The 24487-nt window shown below is 36.1% G+C and overlaps 2 protein-coding genes across 4 annotated transcripts in view; one reads left to right on the top strand and one right to left on the bottom strand.

Annotated features, from left to right (window-relative positions):
• The first annotated feature begins 1618 nt into the window (after nucleotides 1-1618).
• Cbl (E3 ubiquitin-protein ligase CBL) overlaps nucleotides 1619-24487 on the top strand; it is a 30221-nt gene continuing 7352 nt past the window's right edge. For both annotated transcript variants that reach the window (XM_070314086.1, XM_070314087.1), the window contains exon 1: nucleotides 1619-2706. In XM_070314086.1, the coding sequence (XP_070170187.1) occupies nucleotides 2156-2706 (551 nt within the window). In that variant the 5' untranslated portion in view covers nucleotides 1619-2155. The remainder of the gene's footprint in view (nucleotides 2707-24487) is intronic.
• Nucleotides 20554-24344, bottom strand: LOC138943341 (glutathione peroxidase-like 1). Of its 2 annotated transcripts, XM_070314088.1 has the most exons (6): nucleotides 24237-24340; nucleotides 22374-22468; nucleotides 21522-21621; nucleotides 21337-21446; nucleotides 21161-21252; nucleotides 20554-21072 (listed from the first exon to the last, which is right to left on the bottom strand). In XM_070314088.1, exons 2-6 carry the CDS (start codon nucleotides 22432-22434, stop codon nucleotides 20857-20859), a joined length of 579 nt encoding a protein of 192 aa, XP_070170189.1. In that variant the 5' UTR covers nucleotides 22435-22468; nucleotides 24237-24340; the 3' UTR covers nucleotides 20554-20856. The 2 variants fall into 2 exon arrangements, with proteins under 2 accessions (XP_070170189.1, XP_070170191.1); XM_070314090.1 differs by lacking the exon at nucleotides 22374-22468 and having other exon boundaries at nucleotides 24237-24344.

Here is a 24487-nt window from a genome sequence, read left to right on the forward strand (position 1 = left end):
AAGAATAATGTCTTTTCAAATCTTTAAACAAATATCAAAGTATATAAAGATGGCGTATACATTTAATATAAAGTAATAGAAAAAGTTGACACAAAAGTTGACAGTTGTTTTCTTCAAATCTTTCTAATGTTGTTTAATCTTATATCTTGGTATCTAGAGAGTTAATTGTACATAAATTATACAATTATATATACAATACATAATAGTCAACTTAATATTTCAGATGAAAGATACTGCATACTAGCATCCATTCCTGCAAGCTGTTTTATATTGTCAAGCTTCATTCTGTTACGATTAAGTAATTATATGGCAAATCGGTGACGACACATTAACATCATTGAAGTTCAAGTTATTTTAGCTGGCAGGTAACCTTGATTTCAGAAAAAATTAGTGAAGTGAATTTTAAAATTTGCTCAACTTGATGCACGTGAGTGATGCGTATGTTGATGAGTAATATACAATATATGAAATGATTAGACAGATAAAATTGTGTGAGTAGAGAGATAGATAGATATTCCATAGATTTCAGTACGCTTTATCAACGCGCTATAATCGATAATCAAAAAAAAATATATCCAGTGTTCTGATTTCCGAGTTTGCAAGTTTAGTAATACGTCAATAAAAACTGTTGTATCGTTATAATACACATATATCTCGATACAATTTCATTTTATATTCTTTAAAATAATGATTTCATAGAATTTGCGGAATACAAGTTTACTTCGTCACACGCACAATAATTCCACAAATTCTTTGTTTCGTTATTTATTGTAAGAAACCCATCTGTATAAAGTTTTAAATTATGTATATTATATGTATTATATAATAAAAGTTTCTCCTGTTTTACTCGTGATTCTATGGGATGCGATTTTACATCTTTTTTCTTTTGTATTGTTAATACTATGAATAAATATATTCAGGTTGAAGTGAGTCCTTAAGCATAATATTCATGCAATGCAATACTTACAATACACTATATTTTCAGTAATTATAAAATTCTCTCACTGTAACAAAGCTGTACTTTTACTCGACGAAACTCACAAAACATTATCTCAAATAATTTAAAGAAAATAACACTTCTTTACTCTTAAGAGAAAGATAGAGATAATATATTTTATTATATTGATTTCGATAATTCAGATAAAGATAAGATTTAGATTCTATCCGCATAAAAAAGAAATATTGGTGCTAGTAGAAGACGGCGACCTTACAGTGTATATTAAAGACACCTGCAATTGCTTGCATCTTGGATCGGTTGACGCGATGTTCTTGATTGAAAAGAAATTAATTCAAAGTAAAGTATCTTTTTTTCGCAAAGTAATTTATTTTGTTGCTCAAATATTTTCTATCAAAATATCTATATTTTTCCGACGAAATATAAATTTCAAATTGAGAAATTTCAACTAAGTAAATAAAAAGAAAAAAGAAAAACGCAACCGGAATAGTCTGATTTTTCTCCCTGAATGGGACAAGATTTGAATCGCGCGCCAAAGCGTCTGAAGCGCCGCGGCGGCGTATCCGCGAGGTAAGCGAGCGAGCTGCTCGTCGCGCGCTCTGGTTGACGCTCGGTGGCTCGGTCCTCGGTCCCGCTCGCATCACACGGTCTCGTCCGCGTCCGCGTTCGCGTCAGTATCATCGATAGTCGCCGCGAGTCGTCGTGGAGCATCCGGCTTGTTGGGGGGGGGGGCCCTGTCGCGTCACTGATCGTGGGTATGAATGTGTGTGTGTGTGTGTGTGTGTGTGTGTACGTGCGCGCGTGGCCAAGTGAGATAAATTAGGATGCGGTATCGCGCGAGGTTCCGGTACTGCATCCCGTGTCCGCGGCTTCGCGGGGACGTTGTTGTCGTGGCCGCGGCCGCGTCCCGTTGAGATTATGCTCGACGGTGTTGGCCGATCAGTCGTCGTACACTCCGAGTGCCGTATATGTGTGCGGGTGTGTGCACGGGTTAACCTCAAGTATAATAACGAGGGTGTGAAATAAAATAAAAAGAAAAGAGGCGAGGGAATAGGAGGAAGAAGGAAGGGACGAGTGTATGTGTACGCGAGGGTGTGCGTGTGTGTGTGTGCGCGTGGCGCGCGCGCGAGCGCCGCTGGACTAGAGAACGAGGAAGAGATAGAACGCACGGCCCGCACGTATATACGTCCGTCCGTCAAGATGTCGTCGTCCGGACACAGCAGCCGCGCTCGCGCCGTCCACTCCGTCGGCTCGATCTTCCAGAAGCTACACGGCCGCTTCGCGGACGCGATTACGCCGCCTAAGCTCTCCACCGACAAGCGTACCCTGGACAAGACCTGGAAGCTGATGGACAAGGTGGTGAAGCTGTGCCAGCATCAACGGATGAATCTAAAGAACTCGCCGCCCTTCATCCTGGATATCCTACCGGACACGTATCAGCGGCTGCGGCTAATCTACAGCAAGTACGAGGACCGGATGCAGGTCCTGCACGGCAACGAGCACTTTTGCGTCTTCATCAATAACCTGATGCGTAAGTGCAAGCAGGCGATCAAGCTGTTCAAGGAGGGCAAGGAGAAGATGTTCGACGAGACGTCCCACTATCGTCGTAATCTCACCAAGCTCAGCCTCGTCTTCAGCCACATGCTGTCGGAGCTCAAGGCCATATTCCCCAACGGGATCTTCGCCGGCGATCAGTTTCGCATCACCAAGGCAGACGCGGCCGAATTTTGGAGGGAGCGCTTCGGGAACAGGTACGTTTCGCTCTCCTTTACATTGTTATTCGATCGCGCGAAGGATCACTTTGGCGCGGCTTCCGTCGACTCTTGCGGAACATTCTAGCCACTTCGCCCTTATCTCGGATTCCGATTCCCGTCTCCGGGAATCGCGGGATCATTGGACGAAAAATGGCGCAAATCTACATCGATAAATCCGACAATATCCGAGATTATACTAGATTTTTTTTAATTCCACAGATATTTATATATATGTTTATTATATGCAAATTAATGTACAGCAGACGGCTAATATGACAATAATGTGCTGTCAGTGTGATCGCGATACGTAAGACGGATACTAAATATAAGAAGGATATACATTACATATTCGGAACAACGTATATAAGGTGTCAGATATTGTGTATAGCAGTTAGCAGTTTTTAAAATAGATAAAAAGAGTCAAAAGTAAGATTATGCGCGATATGTGGAGCTGTAACAATTCGAAAAGAGATAAAAAACGAAGGATGAAGGACGAGTGGGAAGGGGCTGGGAATTGAAATACTTCACTGCGGAAAATATTAGAAGGATCTTTGAAATTTTTTAATATATCCCGTGGTGAATTTCCGAACGCGACGCTCGAGAATCTCAAATATCTCGAAGATTATTTAAACATGGAAAATATGACATTTTATCAATATCGTCAAGGCAGGATAAAAAAAAAAAAAAGGGAGAAGAAATTATTTCGCGATAAATTTTGAAGTAATATAAAGTGTAAAGTCTTAACAATTCTTAAAGCTTGAAATAATGATAACTCTTATCTTTTGATCTTGATATTTCGCGAATATTTCTGTTTCTAACATTTATATGATTCTTAGGAAGATGATATATTTTTTTTTTTTTTATCTCTCACAAAAGCACACTGTCAACTTTCGTGTGATGTTTGCCTCTCATCAGGGTCGCCGAGTCCAAAGCTTCTACTACGTTCATTCATTCGTTTATCCAGAGAGAGAGAGAGAGAGAGAGAGAGAGAGAGAGAGAGAGAGAGGGGGGGGGGGAGAAACTACAAGGAAAGTCCATCTGCTTTCGTAGCAACTTTACAATTGCTAAGCCATGAAAATTCTGCGGTATTAGAAGATATAGCTACTTAATATTTTTACAAGCGCGTTGCGAATTTTCGGCTCCTACTCGCCCTCTTATATTGTGTCCGATACTTTATTATACCTTGTACCGTATTTCGAAAAGGGTTCATCAACTTCTACGAAAGTTTCGAAGACCAATGAAATCTAAAGCCCTTCGAGAATTACACTCTCAGAAAGGATTTCTGATAACGAGACAAAAAATATTCTTGACATATTTAATCGTATCGCAACCTTATGCGGTATAAAAATAAAACAATTTAAAAAATTTAATCAATAATTCCTTTCTCTCGAATTAAATAAGATTGTCTTACTATCTTGAGACAAGAGTAACATATCAACAAATTTAAGCTTATATATTCTTGCTGATATTTAGAATAACTTGATGTTAGATCGCTAAAAATTTCCATCTTCATCTTTGTGAGAAAATTAACGGGATAGCACCAAGAGTATTTTATTCTAGATTTAAGAACTTTCCATTTAAGATTAAAATATTCCTTTTTCAATAATAAATATGATTGTCGCTACATCGATCCTATTTTATGATAGATTGAAGAGTAATAGCATTAGATCCGGAAATCTTTTCTGTGGGTGTATTATGACAATAATATTTGAGTCTTGACACTTTCGTCTAACTTTTCTACGCTTGAAGCTTAAAGATTTAAGGATCTAGTTCTGATACGAGTGTATATATAATATACGTCACAAACTAGATGTTTAAATTTTCTTCTTTTCTTTGACACGTTTTGTTTCTATCGTACATCTTTAATATACGATATATACGCTTTATGCAACGAATTTATTAATGCGACGATGAAAGACGACGACGAAACTTTCCGCGATGGACCGATGAAGAGATTGGCGGTCTCTTGCATCTCGCGTCAAGTAAACAAATTCTCTAGTGAAATATTAGAGGAGAGTAGGGTTGGCACGAGACCCAAGACAAGACAATATTCGCCAAAATATTGTATCGGTCTTGAAAATTTTAATCTCGTCTCGGTCTCGAGAGGATTTTTCTATCAAAGATCTTGTCCTGTCTTGTCTTGCCTTGATTTTTATTAACAGTTTTTATTTAACACTAAATTATTCGTCAGCTTGATAAAGAATAGAAAATAGTAAGTATATCTGATTTCTTCTGTTATCCGAAGCGCCGAGCACGATTCTCGTTTGTTCTTTACCGCGCATGCTCACGTCTCGATTGCGCAGACGCAGTCTAAAAACGAAAACCAAGTTCTTTCGCTGAACATGCAAACATTTCCGAAAGTGATAATGAAAGTTCGGAAGTAAGTGCAGTTAAACAATGCAAATGGAAAACTTATTTTAAGTATGAAACAAAGAAACAATGAAAAAAATTGACGTATGTTTATTATGTCAAGAAGAAAAATGTGACTAAAGAAATAAAAATGAAAAATAGTAACGCTGCTGGATTAAAAAAAACATTTGGAGAAAGATCATAAAAAAAAGCATACGAAGATTTATTTGGATTAAAAGCGATGAAAAATAAAATATTGTCAGAAAGATAAAAAGCGATAGATATATTTTTAAACGTAAGTATTGAAATTAAACTTTATAAATTAAGTAATATCAAGTAATTCATTTGCGCTATTTTTACGTCACATTAAAGTGTGTAATGATAATGATGCGCAGACTCTTTGAATTTTAATTTTTTTTTAAATTTTTAAATTTATAAATGTTTTTATTTACTAACGTTAAATAAAATTTTTTCTCTTTCTCGCCTCTATTTCCATATTAATTAAAATCTCCGTTCGGGAGATCGGGAACAATTGGATAACTTTTTTTTAAAATCAAGACTTCTCGATAAGATCAAGAATCTTGATAATTTGTTTTGGTATTGTCTTGATAATTAATTTAAAATCTTGTCTTGGTATCTGAAAACTGACACAAATCTTTTAAATTGACGCACTTCCGTTTTATGCAGTTATTAAATCCTGCACTTTATCAGAACCGCGATATATAAATTCTCTCTCGATCCGTTTAGTTAGTTTACTTATGAAAAGCTTGTAATCTTATACATTCATTATACGCTAAATCAGCCTGCATCGGGAGTTTTTGAATATATATTTTCCTGCGACACCTCCTTTAGTGTGAATTACATAATCTAAATAATGCGATAATGATAGACTATTTTTTCTTTTTTTAATATTAGATTATTTTCTATGTCTATAAATTTTTTAATTCAGTTTTTTTTTTTTTTTTTTTAAACCACGATTTTGATCATGTCTGCGGTTTTGAGTAGGTACAATATATCGGTCTTAGGGATCGAATTTCGTCCGCCTTAAAAAAAGTGTATTAGCTCGAAAGCTTGAAACTCTATTAAAATGACCACGTCGAATAATACGATCTGATATAGGGCGCGAGTAATTTCTAATAAATATTTCTGTGTGAATATAAAAATTTCTATTTGTGTAAGTTCGGCTGGGGAGAGGGACAACGCGATATATCGATTTCGATACTTTTCTTTATTTCACGCTCGTTTATTATGATTTCTTTCTTTCCCCCCTCCTTCTTCAACCCTTGTTTTTTTTCTCCCCCCGCACTTTCGATACGCTTCGCAGGACACTTGTCCGCCCACGTGCGAGCTTGTAGATGTCCTTCGGATGAATGTGTACGTAAAAACAAATAATAAAAGGTGCGCGAGTATAACTCGCACGTGCACGCACCTAACCTAAAATCGTACGCACCGGGTGGGGGAGGGGAGAGGGATAGGCGGCGATGGGGGTGAGGGGGGGGAGAGGAGAGAGGACCGGAGGAGTAACGGAGAACCGCGCTCTGACGAGCGTGCGAGCGAGACGACACCGGACGTCTATCGTTGATATTGACATTATTATCGTGCACCGAAAAGCGGGACACGTCGACTCGTGTGCACAACGAGTCCGTGGACTCTATAGAGAATGCGTTTTATCGACCGGAAGCCGCGCGCGACGCGTTCCCCTGCACGTGCGTCGTGCAAGGTTGCGCGGTGGCGTATCGAGAGATTTGCTCTCGCGCGCGTGCAAGAAAAGGGGGAAGTGAGGAATTTTGGCAATTATTTACTATAACGGATCCAGCTTCGATCACGTTGACCTTGATATATGTTGTCATGGACATAATCCTGAGTAACCTTTCCTCATAACTTAATCGGCGATCGTTGTTTATTAGAAAGTTATTAACGAATAAAGTTTGAAAAATAAAATATTAATTTTTACATAAATTTGTAATTTCCACGCAATAAACGAGATCCATCTGCATCAGAACCCTGATTTAAATGCGAAACAAGATCTTTACATAATTAATTAAATGTTAGAAAAAATATAGGTACACATATAGGAATGAAAAATTTTATTTACTCTACAGTTGCACATGTATTGTTTTCATCTAAGGCGTACAATGTTGTCATTATTTCAAAAAATTTACGTATTCGTTCGCAATATTGATATTTACGTTTAACTTTCCCATTCTCACAACAATTCTGGACTAAATCTTGTTTCGCATTGCAAAGTATATACATGAATACAGTGCGTTCCGCTCTCCCCCTCCTCCTCCCCCACCCCCCTTAACCCAAATCAAATTTTAATTTTAAACGAGAAATAGGTTTGGGTTAGGTTATATCTTCCTCGGAAGTAGGAGTCCCCCCGCAAGGGGGGGGGGGGCGGAACCCACTACATCCACGCATACACTTCGCATTGTAAAGTATATGCATGGATACAGTGGGTTCCGCGCTCCCCCCCCCTCCCCCGCCGCGGAGAGGCTTCACTTCCGGAAGATATAACCTAACCCAAATCTATTTCTTATACATAAAACAAAAATTTAGGGTGCATTACGTCGTATAACTTGAACCAAATTTTCGTTTCGAATTCAACTTAAACCTTAAATATCTCAAAAATTATAAGAGAGGCCGCCGATTAAGTTATAAGAAAATGTTATGTCGGGATTAAGTCCTTGAAATGAGACACAGGATGTCCTATAATAATAATAATCTTTATTTAATTTCGGCTTAACGCCAAGAAGTGGACTTGGTTTACACAATACCTATAACTTACAAGTACTCTGCGTTGATACCACTGCTTCCTTATAATTACTTATAACTACCTTATATTCCTATTTTTCTTATAACCTTCTCCTTCTCCTTCCAAATTTTCCTTAATAACCTTCCTTTCGCATCATCTAACACATCTTTCCACAATTTTTCCTCTACTTCATTCTCATTCTTACCTATTTCTATAAACCATCTTTTAGTTAAGGATGTCCTATAATATTTAATTATTTTATTGACAACGAGTATAAAAGGATACAATGCTCTGTACCGTGTCTATAAGAAACACCCTATATAGGTTTATATATATATTTGAGATTTCAAGGAAGAGAAAAGAGATGAAAAATGTGATGCAAGGCATCGGTCAACATTTATCAATCAGCTGTTCTCTAGATTATTATAGTGTGTGGACGAGTCGTATGTATTTAATTATATAATATTTAAAAACAAAAAAAAATAATAAAACCTTATTAGAATTAATTAATTTTAACGCAATCCGAAAATAGACAATCTGGTTTTCCTCCTCCAACTTTGCTATTTTTTATTATTATTATTATTATTATTATCTATTATTTGTAACCAGCCGGCCAGAAATGGAATACTTTCCTCCAATTAAAGCCCGATTAAAATTTAATGACACTCGAGCGTTACTCTTATAACAAAATTATGTGTATGTGTGCGTTTTGTAAAAACTGTAATGCACATATGTAACGTGTGCTATTCGAGTATCTCGGTTAATTTCGAAAAATCAAGGAAGAAAAGAGCGTGGCGATTCTCTGACGTCAATCGCGACGTGCTTGACCCGCGATTTAATGCATTCGACGGTAATAAATGACGGTGCGCGAATGCTCTCTATCTCCGGTGTCGGTAGAACTTTGCGGTTTTTGCACTATCATGCTATCTGCGCTTGCCCATGTACGCGCTACAAATAAAGATACCGGTATCTCGCGTCGTGTCGCTCTCGAAACGGTAAACGCACTCTCTCGTTAGCCAACAGATATACGCGCTCTGCTGTATTAGCGTGAAATAACTTCCGGTGTGACGATTCCCTTTCCCGATGTGTTGGCTTCTTCGACGCGTCCGGTTCGTCGAACTTGCCGTTACTTGTCGAGAAATTTGCTACGGTTTGCGTTGGCGGATTGGCACAATTGTCTTTACTCTAATACGGATATATCCGAGAGAAAATAAGAAGACGCGTTTGTACGATAGTATCTATTCTTTTCTCGGAACGGAAGGTTTATCGCAATTTTTTTTTTCTCTTGAAACTAATAAACGATTCGAGAATCGTATAATTGATTAATAAAATATAAAGGCCAATCGGAGCCCAGACGCAGTAATCGTCGCATAAATAAGCGTGAAAAAAACCTTCTCGTCCTCCGTCCTCGAGGGTTGAATATTCGTCGCGTCAGCTGGTATCTGTCAGCGTAGTTTCACCGTCTGATTTTGTCTCTCTTCAAAAATTTTCTTTTTAATAAGAATTTCGTACACCACTGAGCTTTATGTTTGCGATAACGAGTCAAACAAGTGTGCGAACATTTTTTATATTTATATTATTATCTTTTATATTATTGATTCTATTTGTACATCGGATGCGCTTTGAGACATTTTCGCGAATTTAATTGGTTTATGCCATTTATTTATAAGTCCATCTCGATATCATTGAAAAGGGCCCGAAATGTGCCGAAACGTTTGACACAATTTAACAATTTTTGTGTCGATATAATATACTTATTTACGCCACGATTATTGCGTCTGGGCTCCAATTGACCTTTATTTTTTATTAACTGATTTTATTTTTCGAGCCTTTTATATTAATTTTATTTTTCATTAATTTTGTTTCGTATAATCGAGATTCTCAAAAATTATAATGTAAAAGACAAATAATATAATATAAAATTATTTGTACGCAATGAGAAATTTTATCCACACACATTGTGGATAAAATTGTGAAGACATTAGAAGAAAAAGCAATCGATAATGTGTTACGTATAATCTTCTTATAAAATAATTGGAAATACATAAGACTTTTCAGATTTTTCATCGTCATTACAGTAGTCGAGGGTTAATTTTCTATCGATTTCACCAGACTCGTCAAGTATTAATATCATGAAGTATTAATAAAATGACAGCACACACATACACAAGATACAAAAGAAAAAAAGAAAGTCGATAAAGCTCATATTGTAGAATCATTATTCGAACGTATAATTTTTAAAACGTTTTCCAATAATTACATATTTTTTGCTAGCCATTTAATTATCGGTTTTTTTTTAAATTCCGTTAAATTTTTTTCATTTAAGATAATTTTAACACGAAAAACATTCCTCAAGAAATGCTACCAAGTATTTGACAGAAAAAAAGGCAACCGTGCCCAACATATACGAATATTTATAAATTATTTTAATTATTTTTTTGAATATTACTACATTAATTACTATATTAATATATTATTATTATACTATATGTACAGGTCCCATTTTAAAGAAGTATTACGGTAAGATTATCAAAAACTAAATATTTTACGAGATATTTAATTTTTTATATCAAAATATGTCAGATTAAAATATAAAATAACTCAAAAAGTACCTAATGAAAAAATACTTTATTATAGTGTTTTGGAAAGCTCTCGAGGTCAGCTACAAGAATACTAAATAAAAAATGGGAGTTTCTATTTAAGATTTTAAAGTTGACCTTCACATGACCTTCAAATGATTTTCCAAGGTCAAATCATTGTCACCATCTTATGGCCCCCTTGAAGCCACACAACTTTTGTTTGAAACATTTTTCGATTTAACGCAGTGTTTCTGAGATATTTGAGTGGATTCTTTAAAATGGGACATCCTGTATATATATATATATATTTATTTTGATACACTATATTATTATTTATGATTACTTTATTAATTTTAGGAATTTATTGTGCATGGTATCTTGATGCTAAAGTAGAAATTTTTCAACAAAAGAAAGAAGTATCATTTTATTCTTGGATATCTGCATTTTAGTTTCGGGAATGGTTTTACTACGTTGCTTTTTTTCGCGCTTTACGAAATTCCATTTCTGGCGTGTGTGTATGTACATACACGCGCGTTACATCCGGCAATCTTGCAACCACCCGCGCGGATCGTTCCCGATACAGTATCGACCGTTATCCCCGCGGATGCGCTCTTTCGGTATTAATGGGAAAATGTGCCGGGATACCGTCCCATTCTGTATCGTGTGGCGGCGGCGGCGGCGACTCTTATATGTCTCTCGCGGCCGGTTATATAAATAAACGGCGAGTCTCGAAACGAGTCTCAATTCATGAATGACCGCTTGGCCGGCGTGGTGTGACGTACGTGTGTATTTCGTGCACGCGCTCGATGAAACGGCGACGAGCCTCGGACATGCGCGTCGATGCTTGAAACCTCATACGTAGGAACGCGAAATATTTTCATGTAATTTTCAACAGGGTGCGTATCAATAAATCCGTGCAAGAAACATGGAAAGTCTCAGTTTTTTTTTTTTTTTTTTTTTTTTATCTGGAGGAATCAGGGAATTCTCATGGAATTTTATCGGGACTGAGGGAGTTTTTTTAAAAATACTAATTTCTTTAATAATTTTGCTCTTATACTTCAAGGATACTCTAGGCATCTTTCCCACTCTCTCGCGTAATTTTCGGCTCTTTAAGAGAAAAAGGAGAAGAAACGAGGTCGAAAAATGCGAGATCTACTCGAGTGCATATTGAAAAAGGCTATTTTCGACTCTTCATTTTATTGTTTTTACGATATAATAATTTAAAGAGAATTTCGTCGACACTTTCATAATTTAATAATATTACGAAATATTATAATCTCGTATCGTTGGGTTTATATTATAACGATATGAATGGATATAATTGTGCAATATCGTAGAAAATGTTAAAAATCGATCCAACGAAAAATGTAATGGAATATACAGAAATTGTCTTTATGTGCGAAAATTGCATTTACATGCTTTTTATTCATATAACAATATTTTCATTTTATTCTCGATAGTTGTATTGTATTTTTAAAAGAATATATCTTACAATTACGCAGAGTTCCAATTTCCTCCATAAATATTCAGATTATAAGGTAATAAAAATACTTTTTTTTTTTTTTTTTTTTTTTCATGAATATTATCAAGCGAATTCACGTTTAAGTGATTATGTTTCATATATAAAAGAAAGTATAGTAATTATACATATGTATTATTACTTTTTATATTAGCATAAGAAGTATCCGATGTCTTTAAACTATCTTAATCCAATTTTTGTAGTATTACAATTTTCCCTAGAAAAAAAGAGAATATTCATGAAAAAATTGAAAAATTGTGGATCACTGGAATACATTATAATACATTTTAATATATACAATATATTGATGATTGCATAAGTTCGTGCCCGATTTTCATAGATGGCATTAAGTTACTGCATGGCGGAGTTTTATTGTTTTCGTGTGGTAATTGTTGTTTACACCGAATAGATGACGTTGTCTTATGTCAATTTAGCATCGGACATTGTTCAGATAAGTCCATTTGTGCATAAGAGAAATCATTAAAAATGGAGAACGAAAAGGTGCATTTGCGGCATGTAACGCTATATGAATTTCGGAAAGGCGTGAGTGTTGGGATTGCACAAAAAAATATTCAAAGCGTTTATTTGGACCGCGCTCCTGCTCTCCGAACAGTCAAAAAGTGGTTTGGCAGATTTCGAAATGGTGATTTCAACATGGAGGATCAACCTCGCTCTGGACGGCCTTCTGGCATCGATGATGACATTGTGCATGCCTTAGTGGAAAGAAACCCAAGGATTACAACTGAGGATATTGCTGAGAGGCTGAACATCGATAATTCAACCGCTTTTCGTCATTTAAAAAAGCTTGGATACATTTCCAAGCTTGATACGTGGGTGCCGCATCTTCTGACTGAAAGGAATAAGCTGCAGGAAAACTGCAGGAGTTGCAATGGGAAATTTTGCAGCACCCGCCATATTCTCCAGATATTGCGCCTTCAGATTTTTATCTGTTCCGGTCTTTGCAGAATAGTTTAAATGGCAAGAATCTCAATTCCGAGGAAGCTGTCGAAAAGCACCTTAGAAACTTTTTTCAAGAAAAACCAAGTTCTTTCTTCAAAAATGGAATCGACAAACTTATAGATCGTTGGAAAACCATTGTAGAAAAGAATGGAGACTATATAATCGATTAATAAAAGTGTTATCTCTAAAGTATAATCTATTGAAGTTTATATTTAAATCGGGCACGAACTTATGCAATCACCTAATACACAATATGCATATTATAGGCATTTACTTTTATTTATTCTGGAGCAAAAGATGTAAAAATATTAAATGTGTCGAACGCGCACTGTCCCTTTTTGTCTAGAAATGTTGGTATCGCGTATTGGTTTACATTGCAGTTTCTATTGTAAACGCATGCAATATTTTTTCTATCGGAGAAACGAGAAACGCGGCTCATTTCGCTCGCATAGCATGCGGATGATTGCGGCGCGATTAGCATACGAGCGAGGGAAATGCGAAGCCGTTTCTCGTTTCTCCGATGGAGAAGCATTGCCTGCATTTACAATGGTACCTTCAACTTCCGGTCAAATGATCCGCGAACATCCGGTCCCGGCTTGCGCGTACACAATGCCCGGGCTCTCTTAAAAGCCGTGTGCAACACGCCTTGTAACAGTATCGTAACTAATCGGGGAGCGTGTCCCCCGGATCATACCAAGTTTATCTCCCGGTGACTAAACGGGGTTGGACAGAGGAGGAGGAGGAGGTGGTGGTGGAGGCATCGTTTGTAACTCGAAAACGCGCGTACTCGCGCACACAAATCTCTTATTCCTCTAAATTTTGTATAAAAAATTCTGACCTTGATGAGAGTATCATAAATTACGATTTGTATGCACGAAATATTAATCTTCCGAGAAAGAACAGATTTTCCATTTTTGGCTTATCGAATGATCTTTTTTTATTTTCAGATGTCGGAAGAGATTAATTAGAGAAACGCCTCGGCGACTTTTTTCTAATAAAAGTTTCCTCTTTACGAGTCCCTCTCGTTTCCTGCCGGTTTCTTCTTTTTCCTTTATCTTTCTTCTTTAATTTTTTTTTTTTCCGGCCACGTCAGACCGTTTCCACCCCTATCAAACTACGCTATATCTGATCTGATAAGGATATTTTCGATCTGTTGGCTTTGATATGATTGCTTTGAGAGTGTAAATTATGTTAGAAATATCCAATCTCTTCAGATATCAAGACATCAATTTTACGTACGAAATGCATGCTTAACGTAGAAATTTTTTTCCAATTTCTTGATGCGATAAGTAATACAATAGTATTATTCAAATCACAAGCCATAAATAGAATTTTTTTAACTTTTATTTTTTTTGATATAATATTTTTCGCAGCGACCTCAATTATTTCGTCATTTTATAAATATGGAGAATATTAACTCGTATTATGTTGAAGATAAACTTTATATCAGTTTGAATGAGTTGAAATTTTCATCACATGAAAGAACACATGTTGGAAGAAAAATATTTCTATCCCATATATATATATATATATATATTATTTTGTTTTTGGAATAGTTTCAAGGTAAAAGTTCCAAATAAAAATCTATATTCATAGATACACTTGTTAGAGACCGCTCTTTGGCAGACTGTTCTCAGTTTTGAGAATATTGTTTCAAATTTTTGAGCGAATAATTTTTAAAAGCCGACAAAATTTCAGATTCGACATACCCAACGGAAATTAGAGAAACGCGATAAAAAGAAATTAAACGGACAAACGTACACAGACACCTACAAATTATGGAATGACGTAATATTCTTAAAAAAAAAAAAAAAAAAAAAAAAAACCGCGTTATTTCGATTAAATAATTCGCCAAAGAGAGTCACGGAAGAAAGAAAAGAATTGAAATTTCAAAAAACTACAAGTCGATTTAGCATACAAACGAGCGATGAAGAGAATATACCCGAACTATAGAAGCTTTCAACGACTAAATTAACTAATTCGTATCAGTCTTGATAAAGTGTGACATTTAATTATTGAGAAATAGAGGAAAGGGCGAGAATGTGGAGAGGGGGAAAAGGAGAGAGAGTTTCGTCACTCCAGGAGAGACCTGTATGACGTCGCTATCTTTCTTTTATACCCGAATTTCTCGCAAATTCCTCAACGAGAGGAAACGCGCTCCGATATGCATCTCTGTCACGCGCGGGGTCGTGCAACTTATATACATTCGTCGTACATACGGTTTGATGCGACGTCGAAAGGCGGCCGACCGGGTTTCTCTCCCTCCCCCCCCCCCCCCCTCCCCCCGTTCGACGGCGGCCGGCGGGAGTTAAGCTCACATCCGCACGTGAGTCGAAGCGGAAGGAAGGGGACGTGACGTCGCGATTAAGGCGAATTAAACGAGTGAATTATATGAATCGGCGAGCACGGAGGTGGAGTCGAGTATACCACACGCATATACTACATAACGCTCGCGCACCGGCCCACGTTTATCGGACGGACTTAAACTGTCTTCTTAAAGTTCGCCCAAGATCGAGCCGACTTTGCTCTTTGGCTCCCTCCTCTTTTTAATCCATTCCGTAACGATAAATATAGAAAATCTCTGACATCATTATATCAGCTGTTTCTAGATTTCAAACATCTTTTCCGATAAATTGCACTCGAGATACGGAAGTGATTAATTGGTTTTTTTTTCTTTTGATCTCTCTCTCTCTCTCTCTCTCTCTCTCTCTCTTATTAACGCGCGCTAAGTTAAGATAAGGTATCCTAGAATTTTGTCGATCTTAACTTTAATCGAGATATTGTCAGGAATTTGGAATAAATCTAGCCTTTGTGCGCGGATTCAGCTAGAAGATCAAATCAAATCGAGTTGACTTACGCTTATGAAATCTCGTTAAAATCGCGACGACATTTACACGCTATGGGATCGGAAATGTCAGTGCGGAAATATCCTGAGGTAGAGAGCGCCGTTCGATAAAACGAGCCCGATAAATGTAGTTTTTAACGGGGACAATGTCATCCGGTGGGATGATAAAGGGGTGGGGGGGGGGGTGAGTTCGGCTGATTACGCGTGTCAGAGAGGTTCGCGCGAGCATGCGGAACCTTTTGAACGGACGCAGCATCCTTGAAACGTAATATTCCAGCCGTTCCACTGACATTTTCCATGGATGTATTTTTACTGCGCATTGCGTAATTGCACCTGGACGGGATCTTACGCGAGAGAGGGGACGCCGTTGCAGGGAGAGATGCGGTGCGGGAGAGCGGGGTGGGGTGGGGGGGGGGCGGGCGGGAGCGGACGGAAAACTCATATACGTCGACGTGGGCGGGAAAGGGTTAAGGTTGAAATTAGACGCCTTTGATGGCTGAACTTTGCTGATAATCAATTCGCGCAGAACAAAATGTGCGACGCGTTCCCGGAACCAGGGATGCGACCTCCGCGGAGCGTAACGTACTGTCAATATTGACATACGTCAACATCGGCTGCTTAAAGGCTGCCATATAAATTACAATTCGCGGAGGCTATTCTACGTCATCGTTATCGATCGGTCTCTTACGTGCTTCTAATACGCTTCGGTTGAAAAGCAAGTGAATTAAAACGAATTAATTGGGAATTTACATAGATAAAAGTGGAGAATATTCGCTTCTCACTGTATGCATTTATCAGGGATTGGGTTTGCCCAGTCTCTCGTTGACCTCTTTTTTTTTTAATTTTATTTTAATGCTTGTAAAAGATAATTGGGGACATTGAAAGGACAAAGAGACTTAGACTCTTTTACGAGAAATCGTATAATTAAATGTATTATTATCTCTTCTTATTCGCGTTCGACATTTACTTGAATGACTGGTACATTAATTAAGACTCGAGGAGGATGTCGGATAATTGAGGAATCTTTGATTCGTAATCGAAGAGAAAACGCGCTCGTCATTGACATTTCTCGGAAATGACATAAGCTGTTTCTCCGAGTTATCATTTATTTATATTAAAAATATCGTTACGGGAGGAGGGTCATTTATAAATATTACTGTCAATATTCCTATAACTTTTACTCGAATCATCTTTCTTTTCCCGAGATCAATATACGTACCTCGAGTAAAATTTATCTATCACGCTTTACCGGGACTCGCCCTGTAATACGGGCTCTGCGCAACCTGGTCTTTACGTGAAGTTTCTCAACCTTCAAAGGTCTCCCCGGTGACATATCGAGACCACTCTCCGAACCCATAAATGTGCTTAGGGAACCTTTCTTTATCTCGACTTCTTTGTATCGTCCCGCGTGTTTCTACAAGAGGATAATCGAGATAACGCAGAGGTTTTTGTTCGGAGAAATTGTTTGGAGATATACGAGAAATCCGAACGGCCGGAAATGAAAATCTTCTTGACGAGATAGAATTATCGATCAGGTTGATGTAAGAATCTCGAGTTGAATAGTTTAATAAGTAGCGCGTCGTTACGGCGAAATTTATGCGCGCACGTATCTCATAATTAAACTAAATTCCTTCAAATTTTTTATTATATTGCTTTAATACGTGGATATTTCTGTTGTACGTATATAACAGCTTTGTTTAATCTAAGATTCTAATAGTTTGGGTTTTTCTTTCCTTGTAACAGAATATTCACTGTGTCTCGATATCGATTAATAATTCCGAGAGAAATTTATTTCCTTTATAAACGAATCAATCTTTATTTTTCATCGGGGGGGAGGAGGGGGGGGGGAAGCGCCGCGTCGAAAATTATGTACGTTTGATTAAGGATGTATGTGTCATATGTCGAAACATTGACAAGAACGTGAGAATTTCGTAGATTGTTCTGAATATCTGTGCGAAACCTGAACACATTTCTCTTAACCGTTTGGAAATTATTTAAGTTTAAAGTTAGGTATTGATTCTCTTATCGAAAATCGCGTATTGCAGCACCTATTGACAAATTTGACAAGGAAAGAACATTGCCAACGACATAAACATTTTCACATCTCTTAAGAAAACTAATAAATATTAATGCAAAATTTGATTTAAATCCGCTTACTCGTCTAAAAGTTATTTGCTAAAAATTGTGGGAAAATATTATCTGTCCCTCTTTCTCTTTCTGCAAATTACTTTTTTTTTTTTTTTTTTTGTTTCTTACAGTTAATTTCAAGGTGTTCACGATCAAAATGATTTTGTCATAAATTAGAAAAAAATATTAATTATATTATACTATTTTCATTTATGAAGACGTCGAAAATCATATTGTTTTGTGATGCTTCAATTTTTTTTCTAATCCGGATTTATTTATTTGATTTTTCAAATAATATAAACGTAAGAAATATGTCTTTTTTTTTTTAATTTTCACAGTTTTTTCCTACTATCGTAGCCAAAACATTCTTAAATGTGAAAATCGATAAATTATTTTATTTTTTCTTCCATTCGCAAATTGTAGAAAATATCTTAATATAGCGTCCGATAGCGTTCGATTTAGACATTCGAAAAAGATCGCGTTCTCTCTTTCCTGTTAATCGCGAACGGGATTACCCCCCCCCCCTCCCCCTCCCCCGAGGAGAAATGAAACGTCACGTTGGAGGAGAGACGACGTTGGAAAAGCGGTGTTCTATGAATGGAGGCGAGCCTCGGATCTGTCGACGAGCAAGGACGACTAATTATAGCATTAGTATCTCTCTCTCTCTCTCTCTCTCTCTCTCTCTCTCTCTCTCTCTCTCTTTCTCTCTTTCAACTTCGTTTTGTTACATTAAACATGTGCACCATCCGTCCGCGCATACGTATAATACACAGGCGTGCGCATGTGTATTGTGGAACGTTTTAATACGACCCGAGAGATTATGGCCCGACGATGGAGGACATGACCTATTTCGATCGTCGTCGTCGTCGTCGTCGTCGTTGACGACGACGTCGCCGACCTGGCGTCAGCGCGGGGATGCGAATTCAGGACGTGCGTCACGCTTACCCTTGTGCCGCTGTCGGCACCTGGCATCTCGTACAAATTACGTCCACGCATCGACCAATTGTCGGACGGATGAACCGAATACGAGCGAGATATACGAGCTTTTCGAGAAACATAAAATTTTAACGATCACTTGATATAGAGAATGGGAAATGTCTTATTTTAATAAAATCTGCTGGAATACTTTGGTTTCGAAATTCTGAATTATATGATTCAAGCTCAAGACAATAAAACTTTATTAAATAATAACCGCGCCTTCGAGAAGTTTAGTTTGCGAAAAATCTTCAATCTCTAATCGCGAGAAACTATTTCTTCGGTATTTAAAAAAAAAAAAATCCAAAATGAAAAAAATAAGTTTATAAATTGAAAATTCTAATTTGAAAAATCTCCTCATATGTTAAAAGATAGCGTGCCGAATTATCTCATGCTTCGTTAAAATAAAATGGTTAAAGGATTATCAATAAATAAATAAATAAAAAAAAAAAGACGAAGTATATGTCGCATCTCGAAATTGTAACATTGAGAGATATATTTACATTGATAGATGTGATGTCCGCGCGTTTGTCTTTTTAAGGCAATCTAACGATAAATTGTCCTACGTTTTAACGACCGCCGGGAACAACTCGCGGGAGAGCGCTTAAAAAGGTACAATTAAGCTAAAAGTGTAGTGTCGCTTCGGAGACACCGTAAACAGACAAGGTCGCGAAATAAACATAAAACGCCGCGTGAAAGTGGCCGCGTCACCGTGCTAATTATCACGATGAAACAGAGTGGGTGTGTTATAGAAGCGAGTGAAATTACATTCATATGTCGTATTTCTCATTGTGGAAGTTGAACAAATGCATCGATTACTTCCGCCGAAGGAAGTGTCAGTTTAGAGTTTCCCAATTAATTGGTAGCAATTCTACGTCTCTCAAGCGTGTACTTTAATCGAATTGGTTATCGAGTAATGTTATTGATTTCACCTTTGGTTAGGCACACAATCGCAATTAAATTTTCACATGATCCGATATAATTTAATTTTTAAGATAGTAAATAAATATAAGAGTATTTTAAATATAATGATTAAATTTTTGTTTATATTGTTTCACGCAAACGAAAGAGTAGAATTTAGCAGGATATTTTTAAAATTCTATGCGTGATAAGCTGATTATACAATTGCTTTATTTATATCATTCTATGATTAATATGTAAGTTGGAGTTATTCTGATACCGAAAATGCATATAAAAGTTGATTGTATAAAATCCACACAACTTTATACTATCAATGGCATAGAGGATAAAGCTGAAAGCCGATTATGTGTTAAATATTTTTTTACGGAAAGATTCGAAAGAAAGGTTCGAAAGATTTTCATATTTATCAATGATAATATAAATAAGCTCCAAAATCATTAATAATACGAATGTAAGCCAGTAATTGCTCTCTACACTAAAATTAAACACGATCAACATTGAAGTAAAAAAAAATTATGCTTTCCTAGGTTTTTACAAAATATATAATTTACATTGTATTATGTTTCTGTAATTATACTTTTCGAAACGTGATTTATAATTTGCGAAGGATCATATATGACATCATATATAACATATTTTTATTCCTCTACGACATCGCAAAATAACCCCGTGTTATACAAGATAGATACAAATTAATGCTATTGTTAATATTAATTGTTGTAAAAAGTAAAATTAGAAGCAAGAAATTAATATATATAATAATTTGAAGTTTTTATAATAAAAATAAAGTTATATATATATATATATATATATATATATATAATAATATGCACGTTTATTTTAAATACAATTCATGGATACGAGACGAAATGTATAAATATAAAATATTAATGTTCAGTTACTTAAACAACTCGTACATTTATATTATATAATAAAACTTGAAGAATTCAAAAATATTTTACTGTATATAATATATTGTAAAGGAATTAAAAATAGGCTTTCATTTTATATAAATCTGCATCGCAGAATCTATACATTATGAATTTCGTATTCCGTATATAAACGATAAAGAATATTAATTTTAAAAAATTATATAAAAAAATGATTCTTCTCTCTCTTAGAAATATTTTTCGAGAGAACCCTTCAGCTTACTCGGATTCACATTAGGACCGTGTCGTTCGACAACCTTGCCCTCTTTGTCGACGATAAACTTGGTGAAGTTCCATTTTATGAAACTGCCGAGCCAGCCGCCCTGCTCTTTTTTCAGATACGCCCAGAGAGGATGCGTTTTATCTCCGTTCACATCGATTTTTTCGAACAAATCGAATTTTACCTGTGAAAGATGTATCAAATACAACAGTTACTCAGTATAAATTAAATAGATATATTTATAAACACAATAGATGTATTTGAAAAATTACTTTCTGGCGATCGGCGAAACTGCAAATATCCTCGTTGTTTCCTGGCTCTTGCCCGTTAAATTGATTACAGGGGAACGCTAGAATTCGTAGACCTGTCGAATAACAGGAAAGATAATTGAAAACTTTGTTATATACGCGGAATAATTTTTGACTTTCGTATATATCGTGGAGTTTACCTTTCGATTCGGCATACTCATCGTACAGTTCGTTAAGCTCCTTGTAATTCGAAGCTGTAAGGCCGCATTTTGAAGCGACATTTACGATCAAGCATACGTGACCTCGATATCTGACGATGGACAAATGTTTTATTACAACCTTTTGACATAAACAATATCGGCGATACGGACGGGTTTATGCTTACTTGGACAAAGGGACCTCCTCCCCCTTGATAGAATTGACCGTGAAATCGTAGATCGATGTGGCCGAAGTATAATCCTTGTTTCCGTTCATCGTTGCTGCAACTGCAATTGCGAGAGTTAAATCTTCGAAACGATAAAGCGTAAACGGTGCACTTAACTTACATCTTTTTTTTTTTTTATTTTATTCGCAGTCCGATATTGCTAATTCGTTAATAGCAATCTCGGGTTTTCCAAACTAAATTAAAAATAGTGGATATTTGAAGTTTATGCTTTTGAACTGACATAATGATATTAAAACGTCACAAATCTCGCGGATTAAAATATTCAACTTTGATTAGAGATTAGATCTTAGTCATTATGTTAAAAGATTATCGTGTGTTTGATAAAAGAATAGTATTTAACATGCATCACACTGTGCTATCAATATATGCATAACAATCGCTTTCGAAACATATTGCAATTATTTTCAATGCAGGACGAATAATATAAATGAATAAAAATACGCGCACGATAAAACCATGTCCAATGATTATAATGATTATATGAATAATTAGAGAATGGATAATAACAAGTCGAAGACGTATAATATCAATATTTAAAATTATCACGATTTAATTATTATTATTAAGGATAATCGGATCAAACGAGACTCTCAGAAAATTCAATCAAATCCATTCCTAAATAATTCACAGACAGTTATTACACGCGTGGCTCTTTTTATGGAAACGATTACGGATCGTTTCGGCTGCGATTGGCATTATTTATAACCGGCAGATTAATGTTTATCGCTAGATGAGAGGAAGAGACAGGAGGGGAGAAGGAGAGACGGGCCGGATAATTATCAAATTACGTGCCTGCGAAATTTCGGACTAAGTGTGTAAGTCCGATGGGTAGTATGAATTTTATAATGGTCATTTCCGGTACGTCGATATCGGTTCCGCTCCTGAAACTGCCGATATACAGAGGATATAATATTGTAGAGTGTAAAGCAAGTTCTACGACTTCGAAAATAAGATATTCAAGAGCTCTACTCTCGCGATTACACTTTTTTTTCCTCACGATTTTATGAACGTTCGTGGCGTTTACGAGGATATTTGAACTAAATGTTTATTTATACTCTTTCAATCAATCCTTACACGGTTAACATTCATTTATTATTTATTGAAAAACGATAGTCAAAGTGATCTCGTTGTTAGCATTAAATAGAATAGACTATAATTGATTTATGTTGAGTCATTAATGGAAATAATTACGTAAACTTTAGGATAATGAATGTTTTATCGTCATTTACTTATATCATCATAAAAAATATAAAGGAGATATGCATGGTAAAAAAAAAAAAAAAAAAAAATTTGCGAACATTATAAAAAATTTCAGTCTCCTACGCTTTTTAAATATTTCCATAAGATTTATCATCAGAGAAGATATACAAAAGTTTGTTGACGATATTTTTATTTGATAATCAAATCAAATGACTCATAATTCAATAAATGCAATAATCTTAGGCGGGAAATTCACGTCTAGCGATCAAATGACGATTCTTTTTCGATTCGAGACACAAACACGAATAATAAAACAGTTCAAATTGTCATGCAAATTGTCATGTCAATAAAACACGATGACTATGCAATGTCGCTGTTTAAAATAAGATATTAAAGTATAAATTGATGCGACAGAATATCGAATATCGGAGACTCCCGCTTTGTCATCCATTCGATTTACAATGAAAAAATTTCATGTATATTTATATACAATATATTCTATATATTTTCAGTAATCTTTTAAAAAATATTATTTTTCATATCATTTTCAATGTCGGTTTTTTAGAGACTAACTAATTTCTCAAATCTCAATTTTTATTCGCTTTTAAAAAAGATTATTTATCGAAACGTTTGATCAAACATTATAAAATTATAATATAAATCTGATAGGAAAAATAATCTTTTTGATAAATATATTTGTGGAGGTAAAATTTTGTTTTGTACATTTAGCTAAAAATTGGAATCGAAAAGCGAAATAGCATGTTAGTGTTTTGGTATTTTTCCTCTATTATATAATTAAAATAAAAAGAAGAAAAAGAGGGACGCGAAATTATTCTCGTAAAAAGATTGAAGGTTCTGCTTTTTTTAGTTCTAATTTGTAATACTTCCCCGTATATAAAAAAAAATAAAGGATAATAAAAGACATAAAAAAAAGAATAGCTCTATATATTATACCGTAGAATATATAAAAGACTGTGAGCTTATAACAAAGAGCATGATTAATAAAACCCGGTTATACTCTTCTCAATGAGCGACTCGGATATTGCGAATCGCGAGTTCTACGAGAGTCGGTGTAGTCTGAGATCGATAGCCATCTATCGTGCGCCGGTTGCAACTTCACGGAGGTTCGCGTCGTTCGCGATGATCAGCTGAGCGCCCTCTTTATAAGCGACCCTACGAGTGATTTAACTGCGAAATGTTTTCTTCGTCGTTCTCGAAATACACAAATTGCATATCGAGTTTATGCACACGAGTTATATTTCATTATAGAACGTCCCATTCAAGTGGGACGATTAAAAGATACGGTCATGTGGTGCGCCAAAGTTATGCGCAGTAAATAGCGAGATTGACCGTGTATCTGTACACGAGCCGTTTAATTAAGAATATCTTGGATTATTCGATATCAATCATTCGCGTGGAATGATCGGGTTCTTAACAGTCTTGATTTTAACTTACCGTTAGAAAGTACGCGATTACACGCCAAAAGAACGCGGAAGAAATGCCGCGTCTGAACCCTGGGAGCTGCCGTCTCGTACTGACTGACTAGTCATCTCGACAACGCGATGCGATGCGATGCGATGCGGCCTTTAGCACGCGTGCGCAGTAACTCCCAACATTAAATGTCGGGTCGAAATGTTGGCGAAAATGATGCAATTTGTAATTATGATTTTTATATATTATATGAATTATAAAATATAATTTGTGTG

Source organism: Polyergus mexicanus, unplaced genomic scaffold (assembly GCF_030449975.1).
Source record: "Polyergus mexicanus isolate NDT 795.1 unplaced genomic scaffold, iyPolMexi1.0 SCAF_26, whole genome shotgun sequence".
Taxonomy (NCBI): Eukaryota; Metazoa; Arthropoda; class Insecta; order Hymenoptera; family Formicidae; genus Polyergus; species Polyergus mexicanus.